This window comes from Hyla sarda, chromosome 2 (assembly GCF_029499605.1).
Source record: "Hyla sarda isolate aHylSar1 chromosome 2, aHylSar1.hap1, whole genome shotgun sequence".
NCBI classification, from domain to species: Eukaryota; Metazoa; Chordata; class Amphibia; order Anura; family Hylidae; genus Hyla; species Hyla sarda.
This window is the reverse complement of record NC_079190.1, coordinates 43,100,597-43,122,612: the sequence shown is the minus strand read 5'-3', so window position 1 is coordinate 43,122,612 and position 22,016 is coordinate 43,100,597. Positions and strand designations below refer to the sequence as shown.

The 22,016-nt window shown below is 41.4% G+C and overlaps 1 protein-coding gene across 1 annotated transcript in view; it reads right to left on the bottom strand.

Moving 5' to 3' along the window:
- CUL5 (cullin 5) overlaps positions 1-22,016 on the bottom strand; it is a 76,133-nt gene that overhangs the window by 18,870 nt on the left and 35,247 nt on the right. The window contains exons 6-12 of the mRNA XM_056561643.1: positions 21,749-21,894; positions 21,586-21,666; positions 18,735-18,828; positions 17,243-17,373; positions 16,761-16,868; positions 13,980-14,044; positions 7,311-7,443 (exon numbers count right to left, since the gene is read on the bottom strand). Coding sequence (XP_056417618.1) covers positions 7,311-7,443; positions 13,980-14,044; positions 16,761-16,868; positions 17,243-17,373; positions 18,735-18,828; positions 21,586-21,666; positions 21,749-21,894 — 758 coding nt within the window. The remainder of the gene's footprint in view (positions 1-7,310; positions 7,444-13,979; positions 14,045-16,760; positions 16,869-17,242; positions 17,374-18,734; positions 18,829-21,585; positions 21,667-21,748; positions 21,895-22,016) is intronic.

Sequence of the window (22,016 nt, the reverse complement as noted above, 5' to 3'; positions counted from 1 at the left end):
TTTGATGACACTTCTCTATGTATGGACAGTTGGACAATGGGCTTATAGGACTACTATATTATATTGAAAGGAGAAGATTCAATATCATTATGTTCAGAAGGACCCTTAGGCATAGACAGTTCGTTGTGGTGCTCACTGGTTCTCTTAATGCCAAAGGGCATGTTAATACACTTTTAATCGGGTGAGTGAGAGGGGAAGGAAATTATGATTGGCTTACAAGATGTGCCATATTCTAGCTTATAGAGTGTTAGGAGATTTGGAAAGGGTTAATCCCCTTTTACTCAGGTAGGTGGAAGGAGAAAAAAAAATGCTGAATTGACATACTGAATGTACCTTATTATTTGAAAAAATTTAACATGGATTATGGACTGCTTGAAAATATGGGATCACTTGTGTTAGTTATAACTAAAAAAGCAGGGGAGGTACTTGGGGATCAGTTGGATGGAGAGGGAGGGTGGAGAATTAAATTAAATATTCATTTTATCACTTCCGTAGCTTCGTTTAGGCCATGTGGCTGTGAAGTTCCAAGCCTATATACCGTATTTTTCGCCATATAAGACGCGCCAGCATATAAGACGTGCCCAATTTTAAAGGAGGAAAATCTAGAAAAAAAAAAAAAAAAAAAAAAGATTCAGAACCAAATACAATGTAAAGTATAAGACAGTGGTCTTCAACCTGCGGACCTCCAGATGTTGCAAAACTACAACTCCCAGCATGCCCGGACAGCCGTTGGCTGTCCGGGCATGCCAGGAGTTGTAGTTTTGCAACATCTGGAGGCCCGCAGGTTGAAGACTACTGGTATAGGGGGTAATACTCACCTGTCCCCACTGCTCCGGACCAGTCACCGCTGCCCTGGATGTCGCCCTCTGTCGCCGCGTCCCGGGGCGTCCCCGTCGCTCCGGAACGTCTCTGCTGCCCAGGATCCTCGCTCTCCGCCATCACGCATGATGCTCCTATTGGATGACGGGACGGCATGCGCGACGACATGATTACGACGAAGGAGAGCGCCGACCATGCAGTGGATACCGGCACGGAGCAGTCATTCACCGATCAGACACCGAGGAGGCAGGTAAGGTCCCTTGCGGTGTCCTGTAAGCTGTTCGGGACGCTGCGATTTCACCGCGGCGGTCCCGAACAGCCCGACTGAGCAGCCAGGTTAGTTTTTAACTTTCACTTCAGACGCGGTGGTCAGCTTTGATCGCCGCGTCTGAAGGGTTAATACAGGATATCACCGCGATCGGTGATGTCCTGTATTAGCCGTGGGTCCTGGCCATTGATGGCCGCAGGGACCGCTGCGATATGACAGGGTTTTAATGTGTATTTGCCGTATAAGACGCACCAACTTTTCCCCCCCAGTTTTGGGGAAGAAAAAGTGCGTCTTATACGGCGAAAAATATGGTTTAACCAAAACATCTCCTTGTTATTCAGTATCTGGATCCGATTTAGATGGTTTTCGGGAATTTTTTCAGTAGGTATATTTTAATTGGATTAAGTATTCCTGGATGCTGGGTACTACAATGACGAGATATATTATGTCGCTGGTAATGTTTTCTGATATTTGCTCTATGCTGGTTTAAACGTACATGTAACTCTTGCGTTGTACGACCCATGTACTGTTTTTTACAAACACATTCAATGATGGAAATTATAAACCTGGAAGGACAATCCATATAGGGCTTAATCGGAAAAATGTCACCAGTTAAATTATTTTTAAAAGTCTTGAGATCAGATTTGATCCCTTTCCCTTATCCCCTTACACCCTTCACTTCAATTCCCTGGTTGGACTTGATGGACGTATGTCTTTTTTCAACCATACTAACTATGTAACTATACTGGAACAGCACAAATAGTGGGAGACTTTGCATTTGAAGGAACCTGCTGGGCGTGTTCTCTCCGAATCTCGTTCTTTCAAGTCAGTTCCTGTATGTCTCCTCAATTTGCTGGTAGCCATTTTGTTTTTCAAAGTAGTCGCTCTTCTATACATGATGCATGGTTTTTCCGGCAGGCTTGATTTCAAAATTGGATCTGCACCCAAAACATACCAATGTTTATTAAGTGTCTTTTGGATTTGCTTGTGCGCACCAGTATGTGTAGTGATGAATTGTGGGTTAAGAAACTGATGGGATTCGATCTGATCTAGGACTATTATATTCTTAGGAAGAGAGTCTTCTTGAGAAAGTATTTTTGTCCTATTATATGTGTCCTTGAGTAGGGTTTCAGGATACCCTTTTTCTAGAAATCTTCTCGTTAGGCTAAGTTTCTATTTGTTTTTTTGTTCTGCGTTTTTTGGTTTGAAAAAAAAGCCTTAAAAAAGGGCAGTGCAATTTCCTGCGTCTGGCGTTTTTTCATTTGTGTGGAAATTGCACCTTGGCAGTTTTTTTTTTTGGTACCCAAAAAAAATAAAAATAAATAAAGGATGCAGTAGTGATGGAAGAAATTTTATTTTTTAACAAAATGCATATACTTTATCACAAAATTTAAATTTTTTTTTTAATAAAGTGTGTTTCACTTTTTTTTCTCTATTTTTTAGTTAGTACTACGACTCCCAGCATGGAACAGACTGTTCCATGCTGGGAGTAGTAGTACCTGTACTAATAGACATGTCGCCCCGGGGTGTCAGTCGTGACACCCGATGCTATCGTCCATAATATAGCAGAGATGCGGAGCGGTTCTATACAGTGCTCGCATCTCTGCTCTATACTCCGGCCAGTGATGTGAATAGAACATCACTTATTCATATTTTCCGCCCAAAGTGGTGATTGGCCGGATGGTTGCAGCCAATCAACTGGAGAGGCTGGAGTGGCCGGCTGGAGTATAGTACAGAGATGCGAGTGCTGTATAGAGCCGATCCATCTCTGCAATAGATAGGATGATCGCAGCGGATGTCAGGAGTGATCTCTGCTGTGATCTGTTCTTACCTGCAGGTACTACTACTCCCAACATGGAGCACACTCTGCTCCCTGCTGGGAGCTGTAGTACCTGCATTAATAGACAGATCGCAGAGAGTGTAATTTCTGACACCTGTTGCGATCTGTCTATTAATGCAGGTACTACAGCTCCCAACATGGAGCAGAGTGTGCTCCATGTTGGGAGTAGTAGTACCTGCAGTTAAGGAAAGATCACAGTATATGTCACTCCTCACACCCGCTGTGATCCTCCTGTATAATGTATAGATGTGGTCGGCTGCTCTTCTCTGGTCCCCTGCACCGATGTATATATACACATATTCATATTTCCCGCAGAGAGCTGTGATTGGCTGGAACCATCTGGCAAATCGCAGCTCTCTGCAGGAAATATGAATAGGTGTATATATACGGCAGTGTAGGGGACCATAGAAGAGCGGCCGGCCGCATCTATACATTATACAGGAGGATCGCAACGGGTGATCTGTCAATTAATACAGGTACTACTACTCCCATAATGGAACAGTGTGTTCCATGCTGGGAGTAGTAGTACTACCTAACAAAATGTAAAAAAGAAAAAAGTGAAACACACACACGCGTGCACTACATTTTTATTATTGTTGGCTACATTTTTAGGTCCCCACACGCCCACATAAATTGATCCCTGTTTTAAAAATTAATAAAAATGTTGTTATAAAAAAGATAAATTTTGTTAGGTACAATTTTTTCCTTCACTACTGTATCTTTTTTTTTAATGGTACCCTACAAAATTTTATTAAAAAAAGGTATCTCCATCACTTTTTTGGATCGCTAAAGTTAAAACCCACATATTGTTTTTCTTTGGTGTTTTTTCACTCCCATAGACTTCTATGGGAGAAAAACGCCACGATTTTGACAAAAAAAATAAAATAAAAAAAATTGCCAGTGGCTCAACACGCTGCGATTTTGGAAAACCGCCAAGGAGCTGAAGAAGGCCAAAGTGAAAAACACCAAGTGGAATAAGAATTTAGCGATTTCTCATTGATTTACAGCTAACATCTGGTCGCAGCATTTTTTGGCTGAAAAATCACCATGACGTCAGAATTGGCGTTTTTCTTGGAGTTAAAAAAAAAAAAAAAAAAAAAAAAAACAAGCAGAAACTTAGCCTAAGAGTGTTGGCTTGAAGTTGGAGTGTATGGTCCCTAGTACAATTTTTATGTACTCTTTTGTACTGGCTAAACGGTACATTTTTATGCCTTCTTTTAAGATGGCCGCTGTTAAAGGGGTAATCAGGTGGAATTTTTTTTTTTTTTTTTAAATCAACTGGTGCGAGAAAGTTAAACAGATTTGTAAATTACTTCTATTAAAAAATCTTTACCCTTCCAGTACTTTTAAGCAGCTGTATGCTACAGAGGAAATTCATTTCTTTTTTAATTTCTTTTTTGTCTTGTTTCTTTGTTGACTCTGCTTCATTCAATATAATATAGTCGTATAATCCCATTGTCCAACTGTCCATACACAGAAGTGTCATCAAATTAAGGTTTCACTGTTATAGTAAAGTGGTTCGGCAAATTAAAATAAAATAAAGAAAATATTTTCCCTGAGTGTCTGGATGCAAACCCACTACTCTATGTATACATGTACATCAAGAACTCTCACCCCTAACCAGTGCGCCACAGGTGCTTCTTTTTATAAGGCATCTCTTTAACTGAGACGTGAGGTCATATCCCTTTATGGAAATAGCAGCGCAACAGCTGTCTGTCAGATCTTTAATCACTATGGGATAGCGATCCTGTTAATTAACAATCTTATGGTCTTTTCATCCCAAAATGTTTTGTATATGATGTATTGTTCTTTTGTTTTAATGTTGCACCACTCCCTAGTGCTTTTTATGTGTTTTACCTTTATTAACATGTTCATTATAGTATTGCAAACGGGTAATGTGAACGGGATGTAAGTCCTTTGACCCTCCTGACGTCATTGTAAGCCCGATCTCCCGGGTTTTTTGAATTGAACATGATATAAATAAGGTGTTTTAGATGTATGGTACCATGACTTGAAAAAGGGACCTGGGACTCCCGAAAAGTGTTGTCGTATTAATAAATATCTGTTTATTATTTGAACACAAGGTGTCCATGATATTCTTCGGGACCCCCACCGCGTGCGCCCCCTATATACCTTTTTTTCACAGCCCTCTGGAATACAGACGGTGGATTCTTACTCTGCATTGGACCTTCGCTTGATGGTTCTGGGTCGGTGGCAGCTGTGGCACATCTTTAACTACTGCATTCATAGATTTTGAGCTCTGAGCCCAACATCACCAGGCAAGTGATTTTCCTTTTAACCCTTTATCATCTATCATTGGGGTAACTGCACTAGGCAGCACCTCTTTTGTTCGGTTTTTGTCTCCTTTTCTTAAAGTTAGAATCCAGAATATTTCTTTGTTAAACAGCTTCTGCCTCTCAAGGGAGGATTAACTCTCTCAATTGCAGAACAGGTTAAAGATGAGAAGGAACCATTATGAAGTTAATCTTCCCTTGAGAGGAGGTGACCACAGGCAGAAGCTGTTTAACAAAAAAAAAATCTGGATTCCAACTTTAGCCACATGAGTTCCATCTGGTCTGAATGCCAAGATGTGATCTTAAATTTTTGATCTGCCATAGTTCAGACCACAGTTTTTTTGCCTTATACCAACCTCATGTCGTTGTTGTATTACATATACGTTTTTACTGTACATCATGTATGTCTATCACTTTAATACATATTTTTTTTAGAAGGATTTGAATAAACTTGGAAGTTTTATTGTGAAACCTGTACCTCTGAGGGGTTAACAGTTCCTCCGGCCCACAAGGCGTGACAAGGCATAACCTGTGTATCTGTATTATCAGTATACCACTAAGCATGCACCTGAGCTTGAAACGCATCATTGTCTACCTGTCTATATCACTGGCCTGAAATAAAGCTGTGATTTAAAGCATCATTGAGCTGAATTTTCTCCTTTTTCTGCACTGTTCAATGCTATGCCATAGGATAGCATTGATCAGTGTTACCAATGCTCTGCTGCTCTAGCCTGCTGCGCAGGCATGGAGCAGTAGATCGTCGATAGGACGACAAGGAGGCAGATGAGGACTCTCCTGTCATCCAGTAAGCTGATCGGGACATTGTGATTCTGTCGCGATAGTCCCAATCAGCTCCGTTGAGCTGCCGGGATAATTTTACTCTTAGTTTAGACGCCGCGCATCGGCCCAATCGGCAGTGCCTGGCATTAGCCGTGGGTCCTGGCTACACGTAGCAACCAGGACCCAAAGGGTTTAACCTGCTCTCAGCTTGTGAGAACGGTTTAAACCCCGTCAGTCGGATCAGGGCGTACAGGTACGGCTTGAGTCCTTAAGGACTCGGGAAGGGGGCGTACCTGTACGCCCTGCGTCCTTAAGGGGTAAAATTTACATTTATCTATTTGATTCCTATTAATATTCTCCCCCATCACAGATACTATTTGTCTACTTTCTGAGTCTGGCTGACTGGTAAATAGAATTTTATTTTCCTCCTCTAAGTAAAATGGCGAGACCCACATTCAGCAGTGAAATGATTTTCAATTTCTAAAACTAATCCACTCTTTCTCCAGGGCTTCCAAATTTCCAGAAGATTTACATCTCTAGATATAAAGCATGTGTCCACAAATCCTTACAGTTAAATACCCAGGTTACACTTCATTGACATTCAGCTGTAATAACAAAATGGAAATATACACACACGCACATATACATATACAGAGTAAAGCAGTGACGGGAATGTTTGGGGATCGCTACATTTAGGTCTAGAGGGAAAGCTAAATGAGATCCCTAGCAAAACAGTACTGTTTACAGGCCTTGATTTTTATGGAATGACAGGAAGGTTGGTAGTAGGGCCTATCATTTCCTACCTGGCCAATCCAGGTTTCAGTTTTGCCAAAGCGTACCTAACAACATCATTTAGTCTGATTTCCAGATTAGGTGTCTGGAAGAAATTTTTCTCCCTAAAATGAGAAAACTGACTTGTACCTCATGTTTTTGCCTTCCTCTGAAGCACTATAGGGTATTAAGCTTAACTAAAAATGGAAGGGCATATGTCTTTTTTTCAGCAATACAAACTATATAACCTCAACTAGTTGCCAGCAACCTTGCCACAATCTTACTGTGACCCATCTGACATGGTTACCATCTGTGTCATTCCCAAAATATACGATGAAGTAATCTTAGATGAGTTAGATACCAGTGAGTTCAGCACACTAAGTTCTTTCAGGACTGGTATGTTTTGTGGTTGTTACATCATACCCATGGAAAAATTTAACTACAATATTCTTTTCACAAACAGAAAACAGAGAAAAAAAAAAAAAGTAAAATCAAAAACACAAATTTGTCTAAAAACATACAAATACCTGACTCTTACCACTTCCTTGAGCTTTGCCTCAATTTCTTCAGAAGTCAGCTTTTTGCTCAGAGGTGTTTTCCGTAACAACATATCACAGTAATTTGCAAGTAACTCAGGACACTTTGATTCTGGCTGTGTTTTCAATCCCACCCTATAGAGAAATGGTTTATTTTAGTGTCACAACAAAGCGTTAAAGAAAATAAAGATTATTAAAAAGAAAATAAAAACATGAAGGTTTTTACACCCCTCAATTCAATTAGTTCTGCAGTGATAGACAACTTATCCTCTATCCGCAGGATAGGGCACATGTGTCTGTTAGCGGGGGGTCTGACCACTAGGACCCCCCGTGATCTCCTGTATGGGGCCCGGCTCTGCAGGAGGCATGTCGGCCATAGCATGTCGCCGCAGCCAACGCGCCCCCTCCATGTATCTCTATGGGAGAGGCAGAGAGGCAGCGTTCGTGCATCCCCACCTTTCCCATAGATCTGAAGGGAAGGGGCGTGTCTTTCGACCTCAGTGAGGCTGGCGACGCGAGCATTAGCCGTGCAGAGCTGCGGCAAAGCTGGGACTCCCCCTCCCCCTCCCCCTCCCCCCCCCCCCCCCCCCCCCCGCGAACAGACACTTATCCCCTATCCTGCAGATAAGGGACAAGTTGTCTATCGCTGTAGAACTCCTTAAAAGGGGTACGCCACTTCTCAGCTTCCGGAACATTCAGTTCCAAAATGCCTCGTGACGTCACGTCCCCTCAATGCAAGTCTATGGGAGGGGGGTGTGACGGCCATTAAGCCCCCTCCCATAGAATTGCATTGAGGGGCAGGGCATGACGTAGCTAGGGGGCGGAGCGTGACATCGCGAGGGGGCCTGGTGACCTCTGAAGCCTGCTCCTGGCGTACGGAACTGGGGGAGTGGAGTACTCCTTTAAGAGTAAATGTGACCACCACCTTTAAGATCCTCTTAATTCTGTAAAAAATGTACATGATTAAAGTGTAACATTTATCAAAGTCCTGTTACTAATAAAATATAATGGCTATGGAAACCACATGGGTTGGCATGGGTGGTGACCCCCTCCCCCCTTCTTTATTTGTAGTCTATTCTATAATTTCTTTTAAAAAATTAGGCAAGAATATAATTTTACATAAGACCTCAGAAAGATTTACACTTCATAATTTTTTATGCTGTAGCTTCCCACAGTAACTGTCATCCAGAGAATGTAGGGGACCACAACTGCACGTGATAAATTAGATAGTAACAAAGCCTATCTGGGTACGCCAAGGCCCAAACAGTAACGCCATGCTGGAGGGCACCTGACAATAGAGCTGGTAGCAATTGTTTAGGGGTTAATAAGATCTGAAATGTAAGTAAAATTACAATTTTTATGTCCGACAAGGAGGCTCATAATATGCTTTCCAAACTTTTACTACTCGTCTTAGCAGCAAGATAGAACATGTACAGGTGACAAAAAATTGAAAGATACAAATCAAACTTGATATACTGGTATAGTCTGAAGGTAACCAATCATAGAGTATACAAGGTGATATAAGGAGTAAAGCCCTAATGACGTCTCCTTTCTTTGCTTCACACATACATATATTTTTTTTTTTTCATTCATAATTCATCTTCCCCAGTCATATAGAACTTTTGTCCCCAGTTTTTCCCCACTCCCCCTCCTTTTACCCCCTCCCTTGTTGTACATTATCATATGGTATTCTTACTCTTTGTTCCTTTCTCCCCTCAGAGTGCTCCGTGTCTCTTCATAGTCACAGCATTTATTCTGCTATAAGGAAAGTTTTATTTCTAAGTTTATTCATATTTATCCCTCCTGCTACTACATAGGACTAATATTTATATATAATTTTATTATTCTAAAAATGTTTCCCTCATTATGTCCTCTGAGGCTATTCAAAAGACCTCCACACAGGGATGATACTTCTCTCCCATTAAAAGGAACAGGAACCTATGGACACATCTCAAATCGAAATGTTGGTTGACCAATCAGTTAACAAGTCTGTACAAACAGCCATAAAGTCTGCCATGTTAACTATTCAAGATTCCATAACAAAAACTGTCTCTATGGCCATTAAGGGTCCCTCTGCAATTGACTGGTGACATTCAATCTCACCCCAGACCCTCAGCCCTTGAGGAAGTCCATTATAAAAGGGCAAGAAAGACTCATTCCAGGGCAAAACCAGACTCTTACGTTACCCAATCCTCTGATTCCTCTGATGAGGATTTTGATGTATCTATTCAATATTCTAGCATTGACGATGGTGAAGTAATCAGATGCACAAGATTTGGCATTAGATGCTAATAAACCAGAATCTATTGTTTTCATGATCCTAACCTTATAAGACACCCTAGGTCTGGAGAATGGACCCCTCAGCCCTCTGTTTCTAAATACCTAGCCATATGGGCTAAGAAACCACTTGATCGGGTGGCAAGAAATAAAATGCAATCTGAATGCATGAGACCCACATTACCTTTTAAAGCATCCGCTACACCTGAAATTGACCCTATATTGGTAAAACTGGCAAAAAGCCAAAAAAGGGTTTGGATAGATCACTACGGGCATGTCAAGACAAATTGTTGCAAAAAAGAAGAAAAACAATGGGCACCGCCAATAAATATACCTGGGTGCAAAAAAGGACCACTAATACAAATATCTAGAAAAAAGGAGAGAAAAAAGCTAGTGGCCATAAATTATTGCACACCATCAAACATAATCATATATAATCATTCTATAATATATGATTATGTTTGATGGTGTGCAATAATTTATGGCCACTAGCTTTTTTCTCTCCTTTTTTCAAGACAAATTGTTGGACCTCCTTGGTCCTCTGACAAAAATACTCGATATGGCTGAGTCTGCATCTTTCTCTGGTTCTCCTGTGGACACAGAAATTTTAAGAGGATGGGCCCAAAAGGCAATCTGCCAATTTGGCAAGGTTAACGCCTCTCTCTGCGCTGAGAGGAAAAGAACCGTACTCATGAAACTTGACCCTAAATTAGCTTACCTTGCTAATTCAGAATCTGAACATTCCAACAAAGGCCTTTTTGGAGAAAATGCTATCAAAGAGATAGGCAAATATGTGGGTATGTTTACCTCTTTAGACAAGGCACAAGCCTCATTAAAGAAAGTTTTCTCCAATCGAGTTTTTGGCAAGGCCGGGAAACACAGGGGCTGTTTTCTCGGCCGACCTTCCTACTCCCGTCAGCCCCCCAGAAACTCTTTCCAATCAGAAAGAGCATCCTTCCCTTCATCCTCTTCTCATTCAGCCCCACCTTTCTTTCCATCAAGAGGACATCCATGGTGTTCCCAAACACAATGTGGATATCCCCGCTCTAGACCACAGGTAGATCTACATGTAAATCAACCTCACACATTCATCCCATCTTCCTTTAGGGGGTCGTCTCCGTCATTTTTTCCAGACCTGGATCTCTATCGAAACCGATTCATGGATCCTCAACACCATATCGGCATACATGGTAGATTTTTTGTCTCCCCCAATCAAATTGTGTCCTCCTTACCAGATTCTTCCCTAGACTATTCCCTTATATCCAAAGAGATCAAAGAACTTGCCATGAAGGGAGCAATTATCAGATCTCCCATCCATTCTCAGGGCTTCACAAGCAATATTTTTCTTGTAAAGACGAAAGACGGAGGACAGAGACCCCTCTTAAATCTTCGTTATCTCAACGAATATGTACGTTACCAAAACTTCAAAATGGAGGACATTCACCTCCTAAGGGACCTTCTTATAGAAAACGATTGGCTGATGAAAATAGACTTAAAAGACACCTATTTTACAGTCCCTATTCACCCCTCTCATCAATCTTACCTTCAATTCATCTGGGAGGAAGTCAGATGGCAATTTACCTGCCTTCCATTCGGATTTTCATCAGCCCCTTGGTGCTTCACCAAATTGATGAAACCTGTAGTCTCCATTTTGAGGAGTCAAGGTGTTCGCTTCATAATTTACTTGGACGATAGCCTCTTCCCCATTACAGTCATCTGAAATGGACTCACTCTCTACTCACCAGCCTAGGTTTTTCCATCAACCTGAAAAAATTCTTCCCATTCTGACCCAGTCAAGGGAAGAAGAATTTTTAGGTTTTTTGGTGAACACCATATCAGCTACTCGCAGTCTTTCCAGGAAACTATATACTATACGGAAATAAATCCGTTCAATTCTCTTCAAACGTACAATTTCTCTGAGAACAATTGCGAGAGTAGTGGTACTTCTATCTGCCTCTATCAAAGCCATCTTTCCAGCTCTCCTCCACTACAGAGCTCTACAGAGACTCAAAGCCTGCCATTTGAGAGAAGGCCTATCATATTCGGACAAAATTACCATTTCCCCAGAAGCCAAAGAAGAACTTCTCTGGTGGCTTCATCACATACACCGTTGGAACGGAAAAACTATATTCCACTGCAGACCAGATGTCATAATATAATCCAATGCCAGTCTTCAAGGTTGGGGCTCTCATTGTGGCTCCGCTTCTACTGGAGACAGTTGGTCATAGGACGAATCTCGTCTTCATAACAATTGCCTGGAATTATTGGCAGGTTTCTTTGCCCTCAAGAGCTTTGTGAAGTTTAGATCGCATTGCTGTATATTGATTTGTATGGACAATATCTCAGCCGTTCAATATATCAATCGCTTAGGTGGCACGGGTTCCAAGACAGGAATATTGTTCTAAAAGCAGAATATCTTCTGTGTCTATACAAATCCGTGGTGGACTGGAATTCCCACTACCTCATGGACTCAAGCGATTGGACTCTGGATCGCTCAATTTTCCAAGCCATCAACAATCTCTGGGGTCCTCTTCATTTAGATCTCTTTGCATCCAGACTCAATCACCAACTTCCATGGTTTTACAGTTGGCGCCAGGATCCGGAAGCCTTAGCAATATATGCCTTTCTTCAAACTTGGCCAAAAGGCACTCTGTACTCCTTCCCTCCTTTTGAAATGATTCCCAGAGTTCTTATGCAAACGATGTCCCTTCAATCGACACTAGTTTTGATAACTCCATGGTGGCCATCCCAAACATGGTTCCCTCAACTTCTGAATCTAGCAATCGATATTCCGAGAATTCTTCCCTCTTTTCCTCCCACCCTCTTGGACCCCAACCGGAATCCTCATCCCCTCATTCTCTCAATCAATGCTCCTGATCGTCTGGCTTATTTTGGGTCATCCTCAATCGATATTGAGGAAGTCACTCAGTGACGGAACGCGTGGAGGTTTTTCGGACCGGGCACATGGGTGGCATTTGCTCCCACTTCATGCAGGCTTTGCCTCCTATCTGCCCTCACATATTTATTTCTTGCTGGCATCTTTAGTTCATTTAATATATTTTTTTTATAAATATTGGTTGCTTGGCACTTTATTCCCAGATGAACCGCATGTCATTGTCTGATATCTATTGTGATACCTCTATACATAGGTTCAATTTGCACATGACACTTTACGGTTAGTTTGTGTGATTTAGGTAAGACGGGGGCATTTTGTACTGCAATTATTCTTATTTTGGTAGGTGAGCCACATCGTTTCAGCCCTGGTCCGGATGAGACATATACCATGTCTCATTTGTGTGGTTTGGCCCGTTATGGGCCTTTTTAAGTGGTTTTAATTTATTTTTCTGTGTCTGTCATTATTGTTGTTTTTTCTGCTATGTCAATCATGTGCTCCTAATAAAGATTGTTATATTTTTGCATTAATTGAATACCCTCGGTGTGCTTCCATTTGTACATTATTTCTGGGTTTGTTGTAGCCGCAATCGATATTGGACTTTCACAATCGGCTAAAGACATTCTCACCGAGGCCTGGGCACCCGGTACCATAAAAGCTTACAGATCAGCTTGGAAATTTTGGGATCATTGGTGCTCTAGACGACATTTGATGCTTTGATGCGCCCCTGAGGAAGTCACGGAAAGTGACGAAATGCGTGGTGACCTAGTTCTTGGGGGGGGGGGGGGGGGGGTGTAGGGGGGGGGACACCCGCTCCCCACATGATAGTGTGATGTATACCTTACTCTCTCTTCTGACTGCATGATTTTTTTCTATATACTTGAACATCATTGCAAACTTCATAGCTGCTTTGTATACATTGCCTTATGTTGAGTATATCTTATACATGATTATTTACTTGGTTTACTGACTGTGCACCTTAACAGGCATTTACTTGTGTATTATCTATAGCTGCAAGTTTTTTTACTATACATAATTGTTCTTGCACTTTATATAGGGGCTGTATTGTCTAGAGAAATTGCACCTTACATATTGTTGAGAGATTAGACGGGTGTCCCTGGAGTTTTTTGGGGTCCCTCTCCATGGCTGAGGGTGGTCATATGCTTTTCATGGACCCCCTTTTTAAGTGTTTTTAATTGCATATGGCTATGTTGTGTATGATTTAATAAAGCTTATCATTTGTACTGTAATTGGTGTGCCATCACTTTTTGCTTTGCTATTTTTCTTGGTTGGTGTATATATTGCTTTAAGGCACTGATAGCACCCAAATCATTATTTTGGAGGTTGAGCCCGCTACCTTATAGCATACTGCTATGACGAGTAGTAAAAGTTTGGAAAGCATATTATTCGCCTCCTGTCTGATAAATATCTATATTTTCCGTCACAAAATGTTAGGAAAATCTTAAATATACTGAGGTAAATAAAACTGTGAAAAGTTTACCCTTTTTGCTTAAGTGGCAGCTCCAGCTTAAATATTGTAGCGTCATTCACAACAGCTTTATATGCCTGAAACAGATGAAATACAATCAAATCAACAGACTATACAGTCACCGTATCATTCCAGACTTCTACAGGAAAATAAGGCATCTGGAAAGCGGACAGACTTTTACCAAATTATAATGAAAAAACTGCAGTTTCATTAGACTTATTTTTGGTGAATCTCACTGGATATTCACTCAACTCTAATGCATTGGTGGTAAGTAGCGCTAATGTCCTTTTAAGGGTGCATTCAAACAAGATCCACTGCAGATGTAAATGGGTGCGGTCAGATACAAAAACTTTTTATATGTTGTTAGTGATGAAAATTTAAGACCTTTTGTAATATGGTCAACATGTTTTGAATATTTAATAAAGAAAATGGCTTATGAAAATCCCACCTCTAGGGGTCCCTATACCTATTGGGACACTAATCAGTCCTGCAGCAGCATCAGGCTTGTCCGTGAGTCATAGACAATAGATGAGTCATGGACAAGGCTGCATGATCAGACAAACCAATCACCTCCCACCACCGTAAGGGAGGGACATGCCCCACCCACCACACACCAATCACCTCCCACCACAAGGAGGGACACGTCCCCTTCCCCTGAGAGGATTTAACACTGAGCTACTTAAAAGAGAGATTTTTTTATAATAAACATAGGTGATTCAGGCATAAGAATAACATGTACATGGTTAAGATTAGGTAACTTTTTTTTTTTCTTTTTGTTAGAGCTGTCAGGTATGCTTTAAAATTGAAAAATGTTCAAGTTCGGATTTGAAGTTGTAACATCAGCAATTACAAGGCAATTCTTATGTACTTTTGACTGCTTTATAAAACACGCAATAGCAAATTTTATGACTTTGCATCCTGTGTGTGTGTGAATACACCCTAAAATTAAATTGGATTATTGCATTCTTAGATAGGCCATTAATATGGTTGTCCATATCTTGGTAACCCCCCCTGCCCCCCCGATGTGCAGCTGATTGATGAGGCTGCAGTACTCAAGCGAGCCCTGTGACCTTTTCATTACTTAACAGGGACAGCTTCATAAATTTGCTTAATATGTTATTGCAATTTATCCAATTGAAAAATGGGAAAAGACAGGTACAACCCCATCAAAGATACTAGAAATGTTATCATTATTACTAGTGTTATGTGTTGAGTTCATGAAGGGGGCGGGCAGAGCAGGCAGTCTGGTGCTGTAGGAGCAGGAAATGATGCCAGAAAAGCAGGTGCCTTCTCTACAGCCCAGTAACAACAGCTGTAGGTATTGCCTGTGGTTTTAACCCCTTAAGGACGCAGGGTTTTTCCAGTTTCGTTTTTACCTCATCACCTTCTAAAAATCATAACGCTTTCAATTTTGCACCTAGAGACCCATATAAGGGCTTATTTTTTGCACCACCAATTGTACTTTGTAAGGAAATCAATCATTTTACCACAAAATTTACGGCGAAACCAGAAAAAAAAATATTTGTGGGGCAAAATTGGAAAAAAAACCCCGCCATTTTGTAACTTTTGGGGGCTCCTGTTTCTAGGCAGTGCACTTTAGCACTTTTTTTGGTAAAAAATGACACCATATCTTTATTCTGTAGGTCCATACGGTTACAAGGATATCCAATTTATATAGGTTTTAATTTTATTTTACTACTTAAATTTTTTTTAACTACATTAACCAAAATTTGCATGTGTAAAATTGTCGTCTTCTGACCCATATAACTTTTTCAGCATATGGGGCAGTATGCGGGCTAATTTTTTGGCGCCGTGATCTGAGGTTTTTATCGGTACCATTTTTGTTTTGATGGGAATTTTTGATCGCTTTTTATACATTTTTTAAGGGTATTCAAAGTGACCAAAAATATGCAATTTTGGACTTTGGATTTTTTTCACATGTACGCCACTGACAATGCGGTTTAATTAACATTATATTTTTATAGTTCAGCCATTTACGCACGCGGCGATACCACATTTGTTTAGGTTTATTTTTGTTTACATTTTTTTTCAAATGGGAAAGGGGGGTGATTCAAACTTTTAATTTTTTTTAAAAAACACTTTAAGTCCCCATAGGGGACTATTACATGATTGCATACACTGTTCAATGCTATGCCATAGCATAGCATAGATCAGTGTTATCGGTGCTCTGCTGCTCCAGCCTGGATCTCGGACGGCGAGGAGCAAGGTAAGAAGCCTCGTGCTGTCCTCTGCGATTTCACCGCAGCGGTCCTGAACAGCCCCACTATACTAAACCGGCAACTGTTTTCTCTTTTTTTAGATGCTGCGATCAACTTTGATCATGGCGTCTAAAGGGTTAATACCGGACATCAGCAAGATCGACGATGTCCGGTATTAGCCACAGGTCCTGGTTGCTGATAGCAACCGTGACCCACCAGGTATGAAGCGCCCCTGAGCGCGCTTCACATAACAGGAGCCGGCGTTAAGGAGTTAAAGGACCATTAGTGCACAGAACATCTTAAACCATTTGAGGACCAGATTGAAAGAATGACCCTAGAACAGTGTTTTTCAAACTGTGTGTCTCCAGCATTTGCAAAACTACAAATCTCAGCATGCCTGGACAGCCAAAGGCTGTCCTGATATGCTTGGGGCTGTAGTTTTGCAACAGCTAGCGACACGCCATTTGGAAAACACTGTTCTAGAAGGTAAATTTTACAAATAATGAGAATTTTACTTGGAATATAAAATACTATATTAAGAGAAATAGAAAGTCATTAAAAAAATTGAGCTTACCTTGTCCCGAGCAGTAAGAAACCTTGGATCATCTTGAAAAGCTTCTTTAACTAATTTGCTAAATCGATTAAACAACGTCAGTAATTGTTCTACGTATTTCTCTGAATCCTTGTGAAGAAAGAAAGAAAAAACAATGAAAAGTAACCCATTATAACCCATATATGGCACATTCTACAGTATGGAGTAGCTGTATTAGTTAAGATACTACACAGATAAGTCTGAGAAAGGGGGAGGGAGGAGGGGAAGAGCGGGAGCAGGGGTGAGAATGGTAATTCAGTGGGCCAAGGTGAGACATAGAAGAGAAAAAAAATGTGCTCAGAAATACTTTTGACTTGATGAAGGGAGGACTCCCGAAAATACAGCAAGTCCAATAAAAGGGCATTACAAGATTCTGATTATGCACATATATGTACACAGAGACAAACTCTTATTATAGCATTGACCGTATGGGAATCAGCACCATGTTTATGAAGGATACTTACAGTAGTAATGGTTTCTGCAGCTGCTACCATGTCCGCTAATCCAGCACTCACAATGTGTTCTTCCAAATCTTTTAACATTGGCTCAATTCCATTAGGAACTTTATCCATCAGGGAAAACATTAAATGCAGTTCTAAGAATAATTGAAAAAAAAACTTATATTTTACACAGTTCGTATAAGAAATATGTACATTTCCATACAAAACACTAATATTTTAAGCACGTTAAGCATTTTTTTTTATATCTGACACCGCTATTCACTATTGCACTCTTAGGGTAGGGTTGCACGTGCTGTATTTTTCTGTGTATTTGCTGCTGTGCATTTCCTACACATGAAAGTCAATGGGTAGCATAATCTTCTGCAGAAAATACACAGCAAAATATGGCACGTGTGACCCTACCCTAATTGGTTCCTTTTTACCTTTGACACAATGATAGTTAAAAGGGCGTTCCAATCTCACAGTTATCCCCTTATTCCCAGGAAAGGGAATAACAAGATGAACAGTGGGGTCAGAACCATACACCTGCCACTGATCCAAAGAATGGGGACAAGGTTAATCCTGGCATTAATAGAGTGTACCTTCCCTGCATGACAAGTGCTACATTCATTTACTACGTGGACATTAAACAAGCAGAGTTCAGCGCTCAGCAATGTTTGGAGGCCCGTAAGGAATGAACAGAGCACTGGTCGCACAGGGCTGGTACATTAACCTAGCAACCGAAAAACCAAACTCATTTCTTTAAAAAAAAAAAAAAAACACAAACAAAAACAGTACCACACCTGTCTGTAGGTTGCATGTAGTATTACAACTTGGCTCAATTCACTTCAATGAAACAGAGCATCAAAACTACACCCAACCCGTAGACAAATGTGGTGTAGTTTTTTGTTTTTTTTCTTTTTTCAAGAAATCTGCTCTATTTCTTATGCTGGATAACCCTTTTAATTCCAGGGACAACTCTGCCTTTGTTGATTACTAAGCTGCTGCCATATAACTCTGGCAGTGAAAAAAAGCCTTAGGCATAAGGAGATTCAACAACGTCATCCTTCCCCGACATCTGCTGTAAAATGGGGACCTGCAAGGTTCCCATACACATTAGATAGTTCATTAGATAGTCTGCCAAAATGGGTGGCTTTGGAGAACCTGCCCCCTGACACATGAGAAAAAAATGCCTCAATGTATTATGAACTCCTGTCAAATTGTCCTGTATTTGGAAACATGACCCTTATCCACTTTGATCTACTGTCTGGCAACACAGGTTTAGATATAGTCCAAATCGCAAACCGCTTTGTGACCAATATAATAATATCAGGATTGTAAGGTATCAGGCCACAGCCTTCCTATAAGACAATTATACCGGACGCCAAAAGTATACTGGTAGTCAAACAAAGCTGTTGGCTCTCCGGGTATATTGGGAGTTTTGCAACAGCTGGAGGCATTCTGGTTGGAAAGCACTCGTCTAGATACATCAATTTGTTTTTGGAGTTCCACTTACTTTCTGTTTCATTGCGCTTGATCATTCCTTGGCACTCAGCTAAAATAGTCTCCTTGAAGGAAGTTACGAGAGCGTTCACACAACACTCCATCAGCTGTAAAGGTAAACATACAAGTCACTGTGCTGAAGGATCACTTTTTTTTAAACTACAATAAAGAGAACAATACATTTTAATTTAAAAAAACAAAAAAAAACACAAAATGAATTTACTTTCTTGGATTATCAAACATACCAGATTACAGAGCCAACATTGGTCACAGACCTTAAAGGGGTACTCCGCCCCTAGACATCTTATCCCCTATCCAAAGGATCGTGCACAGAGTACACTCGCTCTGTGCCTGATGATGGGCAATACAGGGGCCGGATCATCGTGACGTCACAGCCCACATCCTTAAAGGGGTTGTTTGCTGCCCTGACTTTCGGAGCTCCGCTCACAGCGTCCGGAAGTTCATTACTCCGAACGCTGTGTGTGGGCTTCCGTGTTCGCGGTTGCCGGGAGTGACGTCACGCCCGGCCCCTAGCGACGTCTCGCCCGCCCCTTCTACCAAAGTCTATAAGAAGGGGGCGTGGCAGCGGTTGCACCCCCTTCCCATAGACTTTCGTTGAGGGGGTGGGCGAGACGTCGCGAGGGGCCGGGCGTGACGTCACGCCCGGCGACCGCGAACACGTAAGCCCGCACACAGCGTTCGGAGTAATGAACTTCTTGACGCTGTGAGCGGAGCTCCGAAAGTCAGGGCAGCGCACAACCCCTTTAATGCAAGTCTATGGGAGGGGGTGTAATGGCCGCCACACCCCATCCCATAGACTTGTATTGAGGGGGCGGGCCGTGACGTCACGAGAGGCGGAGCCGTGGCGTAACGATGCTCCTGCCCCCGTCATTATGCTCAGAGCGAGTGTGCTCTGTGCAGTAATGATAGCGGGGTGCCGCAGCGGAGATCCTGGCGATCTGAAATCTTATCCCCCTACCCTTTGGATAGGGGATAAGATGCTAGGGGCGGAGTACCCCTTTAAGTTGTCTATTACTACAACACACAGTTGAAGGCGATCGGCACTCTGTTATTGCGGTGCACTTGGCTGAAGCATTCTCAATAAGTAATACATTTGCCCGGCACTGAGGGAACGTGTTTCTCTGCTTTTAATTATTCAACTGCACGTCGTTCACATCACAGGACGTATTTCAACTGTGAAAAAGGCTTTTGGAAGGGCTAAAACACAACCTGTGCTGTGAACAATGTGCAATTAAATAAACAAGCAGTAGAAAAACAAGCTCCGTGAGTGATGTTCATGTTTAACTATTTAGACAACAAGCATTCCAGTTACTTTTGTGAAATATGAATTTCCTGCACTGTTAATGTTTTTGCCATGCAAAATAAATTATATTGTGGAACTGCATTACCTGACATGTTTACAAGCCATTAATAAAGTAAATAAGAACATAGCAAAACTTTACGAAGCATGAATGATAAGTCTTCCAACTGATAGAGGTAAGATAGCCAAAGCAATCTTTTGGCACCTTGTGATCTGTTAAAGGTTTAGTATAGTAAAACATAACTTATCCCCTATCCAAAGTATAGGGGATGAGTTATAAATTGCAGGGGGTCTGACCACTGGTAACCATGCAATCTCAAGAACAGGGCCCTGGCAATATGCCAGAAGTAGCAGTTCGGACCCTCAAAGGAAGCCGTGGCCGACACCCCCCCTTTCATGTATGTCTATGGGATTGGCTGCCGCTCCGTGCGGGGGTTGGCAAACCCCCTTCCAGCAGACTGCCGGGGCCCCATTCAGGAGATCGCAGGGAGTCCCAGTGGCCGGACCCCAAGCGATCTATAAGTTATCCCCTATCCTTTGCATAGGGGAAAAGTTATGTTTCAATACAGAACTCTTAACCACTTAGATGCCACACCTAAGCCTGTGCCATTAAAGAAATGTAATTTCCTAGCAGCAGTCCATAATTCCCTGGTGCCAGCTTTGTAAATGGATAGAAAATGGCATCAATATGTTTATTTATTTATACTCTTTGGGTCCTGTGCCACCCAAAATAATTGGGCAGCACAGTGCATGCTTGGTTATAGCTCTATTCTCTTTCTAAGGGGCTTCTGTACATGGCTGAGCGTTAAACTTGGGAACGATAAGATGTCCCAGACAGTTGGAATGGTGGCAAAGCATGCACTGTGTCACTCCCTTCACTAAACGAACACTTGACTTACGTAGTGTGAATCGGTGGGGGGCCCAGAAGTTGGACCCTCACCTGTAAGCCATTTATCTCCTAACCTAATAGAAATATCTTTTAGAAATGCCGAAAGTTCAGAACACCAACTAACTCAATGTTTTCCAAACAACGTTTCTCCAGCTGTTGCAAAACTACAACTCCAGACAGCCAAAGCTGGGAGTTGTAGTTTTGCAACAGCTGGAGACACATTGTTTGGAAAACACTGAGTTAGTGGGTGAAGATTTGAAAAACAGTGCACTAACTAATTTTATAGATGCTCTACCAACTCTGTCATGATAATATATTCTTGGTTAACAAAACTATAATTAAGGCAGTATTCACACTGCGTTTGTGTTCCTTTTTCACCGTTTCCGTTACAGTACCTATAATTTTGCTGTACACAAAAACATAGCCAACTAAGCTTTTGTATATCCCCCAAAAATACTTTCTTAATAATGTAAATTAATGGGAAAGGCATTCTGCTGTATGGCATACAGCAAAATTACTTTTTAGTTTGCAATGGCTAATGTATAATTTTTTTCCCCTTTTCCAGTATAATTAAGTATAAATCATATATGTTTAAAACGTTAACTAAAACACAGTGTGAACCTAGCTTAAGTAGGAATATATGTGCGTACTTACGGCCTGCACAGAGTTACACTCCCGCCTTGTCTCAAGGTACCGAACTGCTCTTTTCTCCTCTTCCTTAAGTTTAGCATCTGCCTGTTCAGGGTGAAATGATCATTAGAAACCAGAGCCGCTGCTACGTCACATGAGAAATTGGTTGTAACTAATGGTGTCTTACATATTTCATGTAGTTCTGTACACCGTTTTGCTGCAGGTAGGAGGGGGCTTGGGTCCGGTAAAACCTCTCTGTTGAGTCCAAGTAAGCTTTTTCAAAATTATCCCGATAGATCTGGAGTTTGTCTTCTGGATTTGAGCAAAGGTTAACTGCAACCGAATAGATAAAAAACTGAGACTAGTCTACAATATGAGAAGTGAAAGGAAGAAGGAACCACTTCAAACAACGCTATACATTTAAGGTTGTGTATATCATAGGAAAACCATGACAG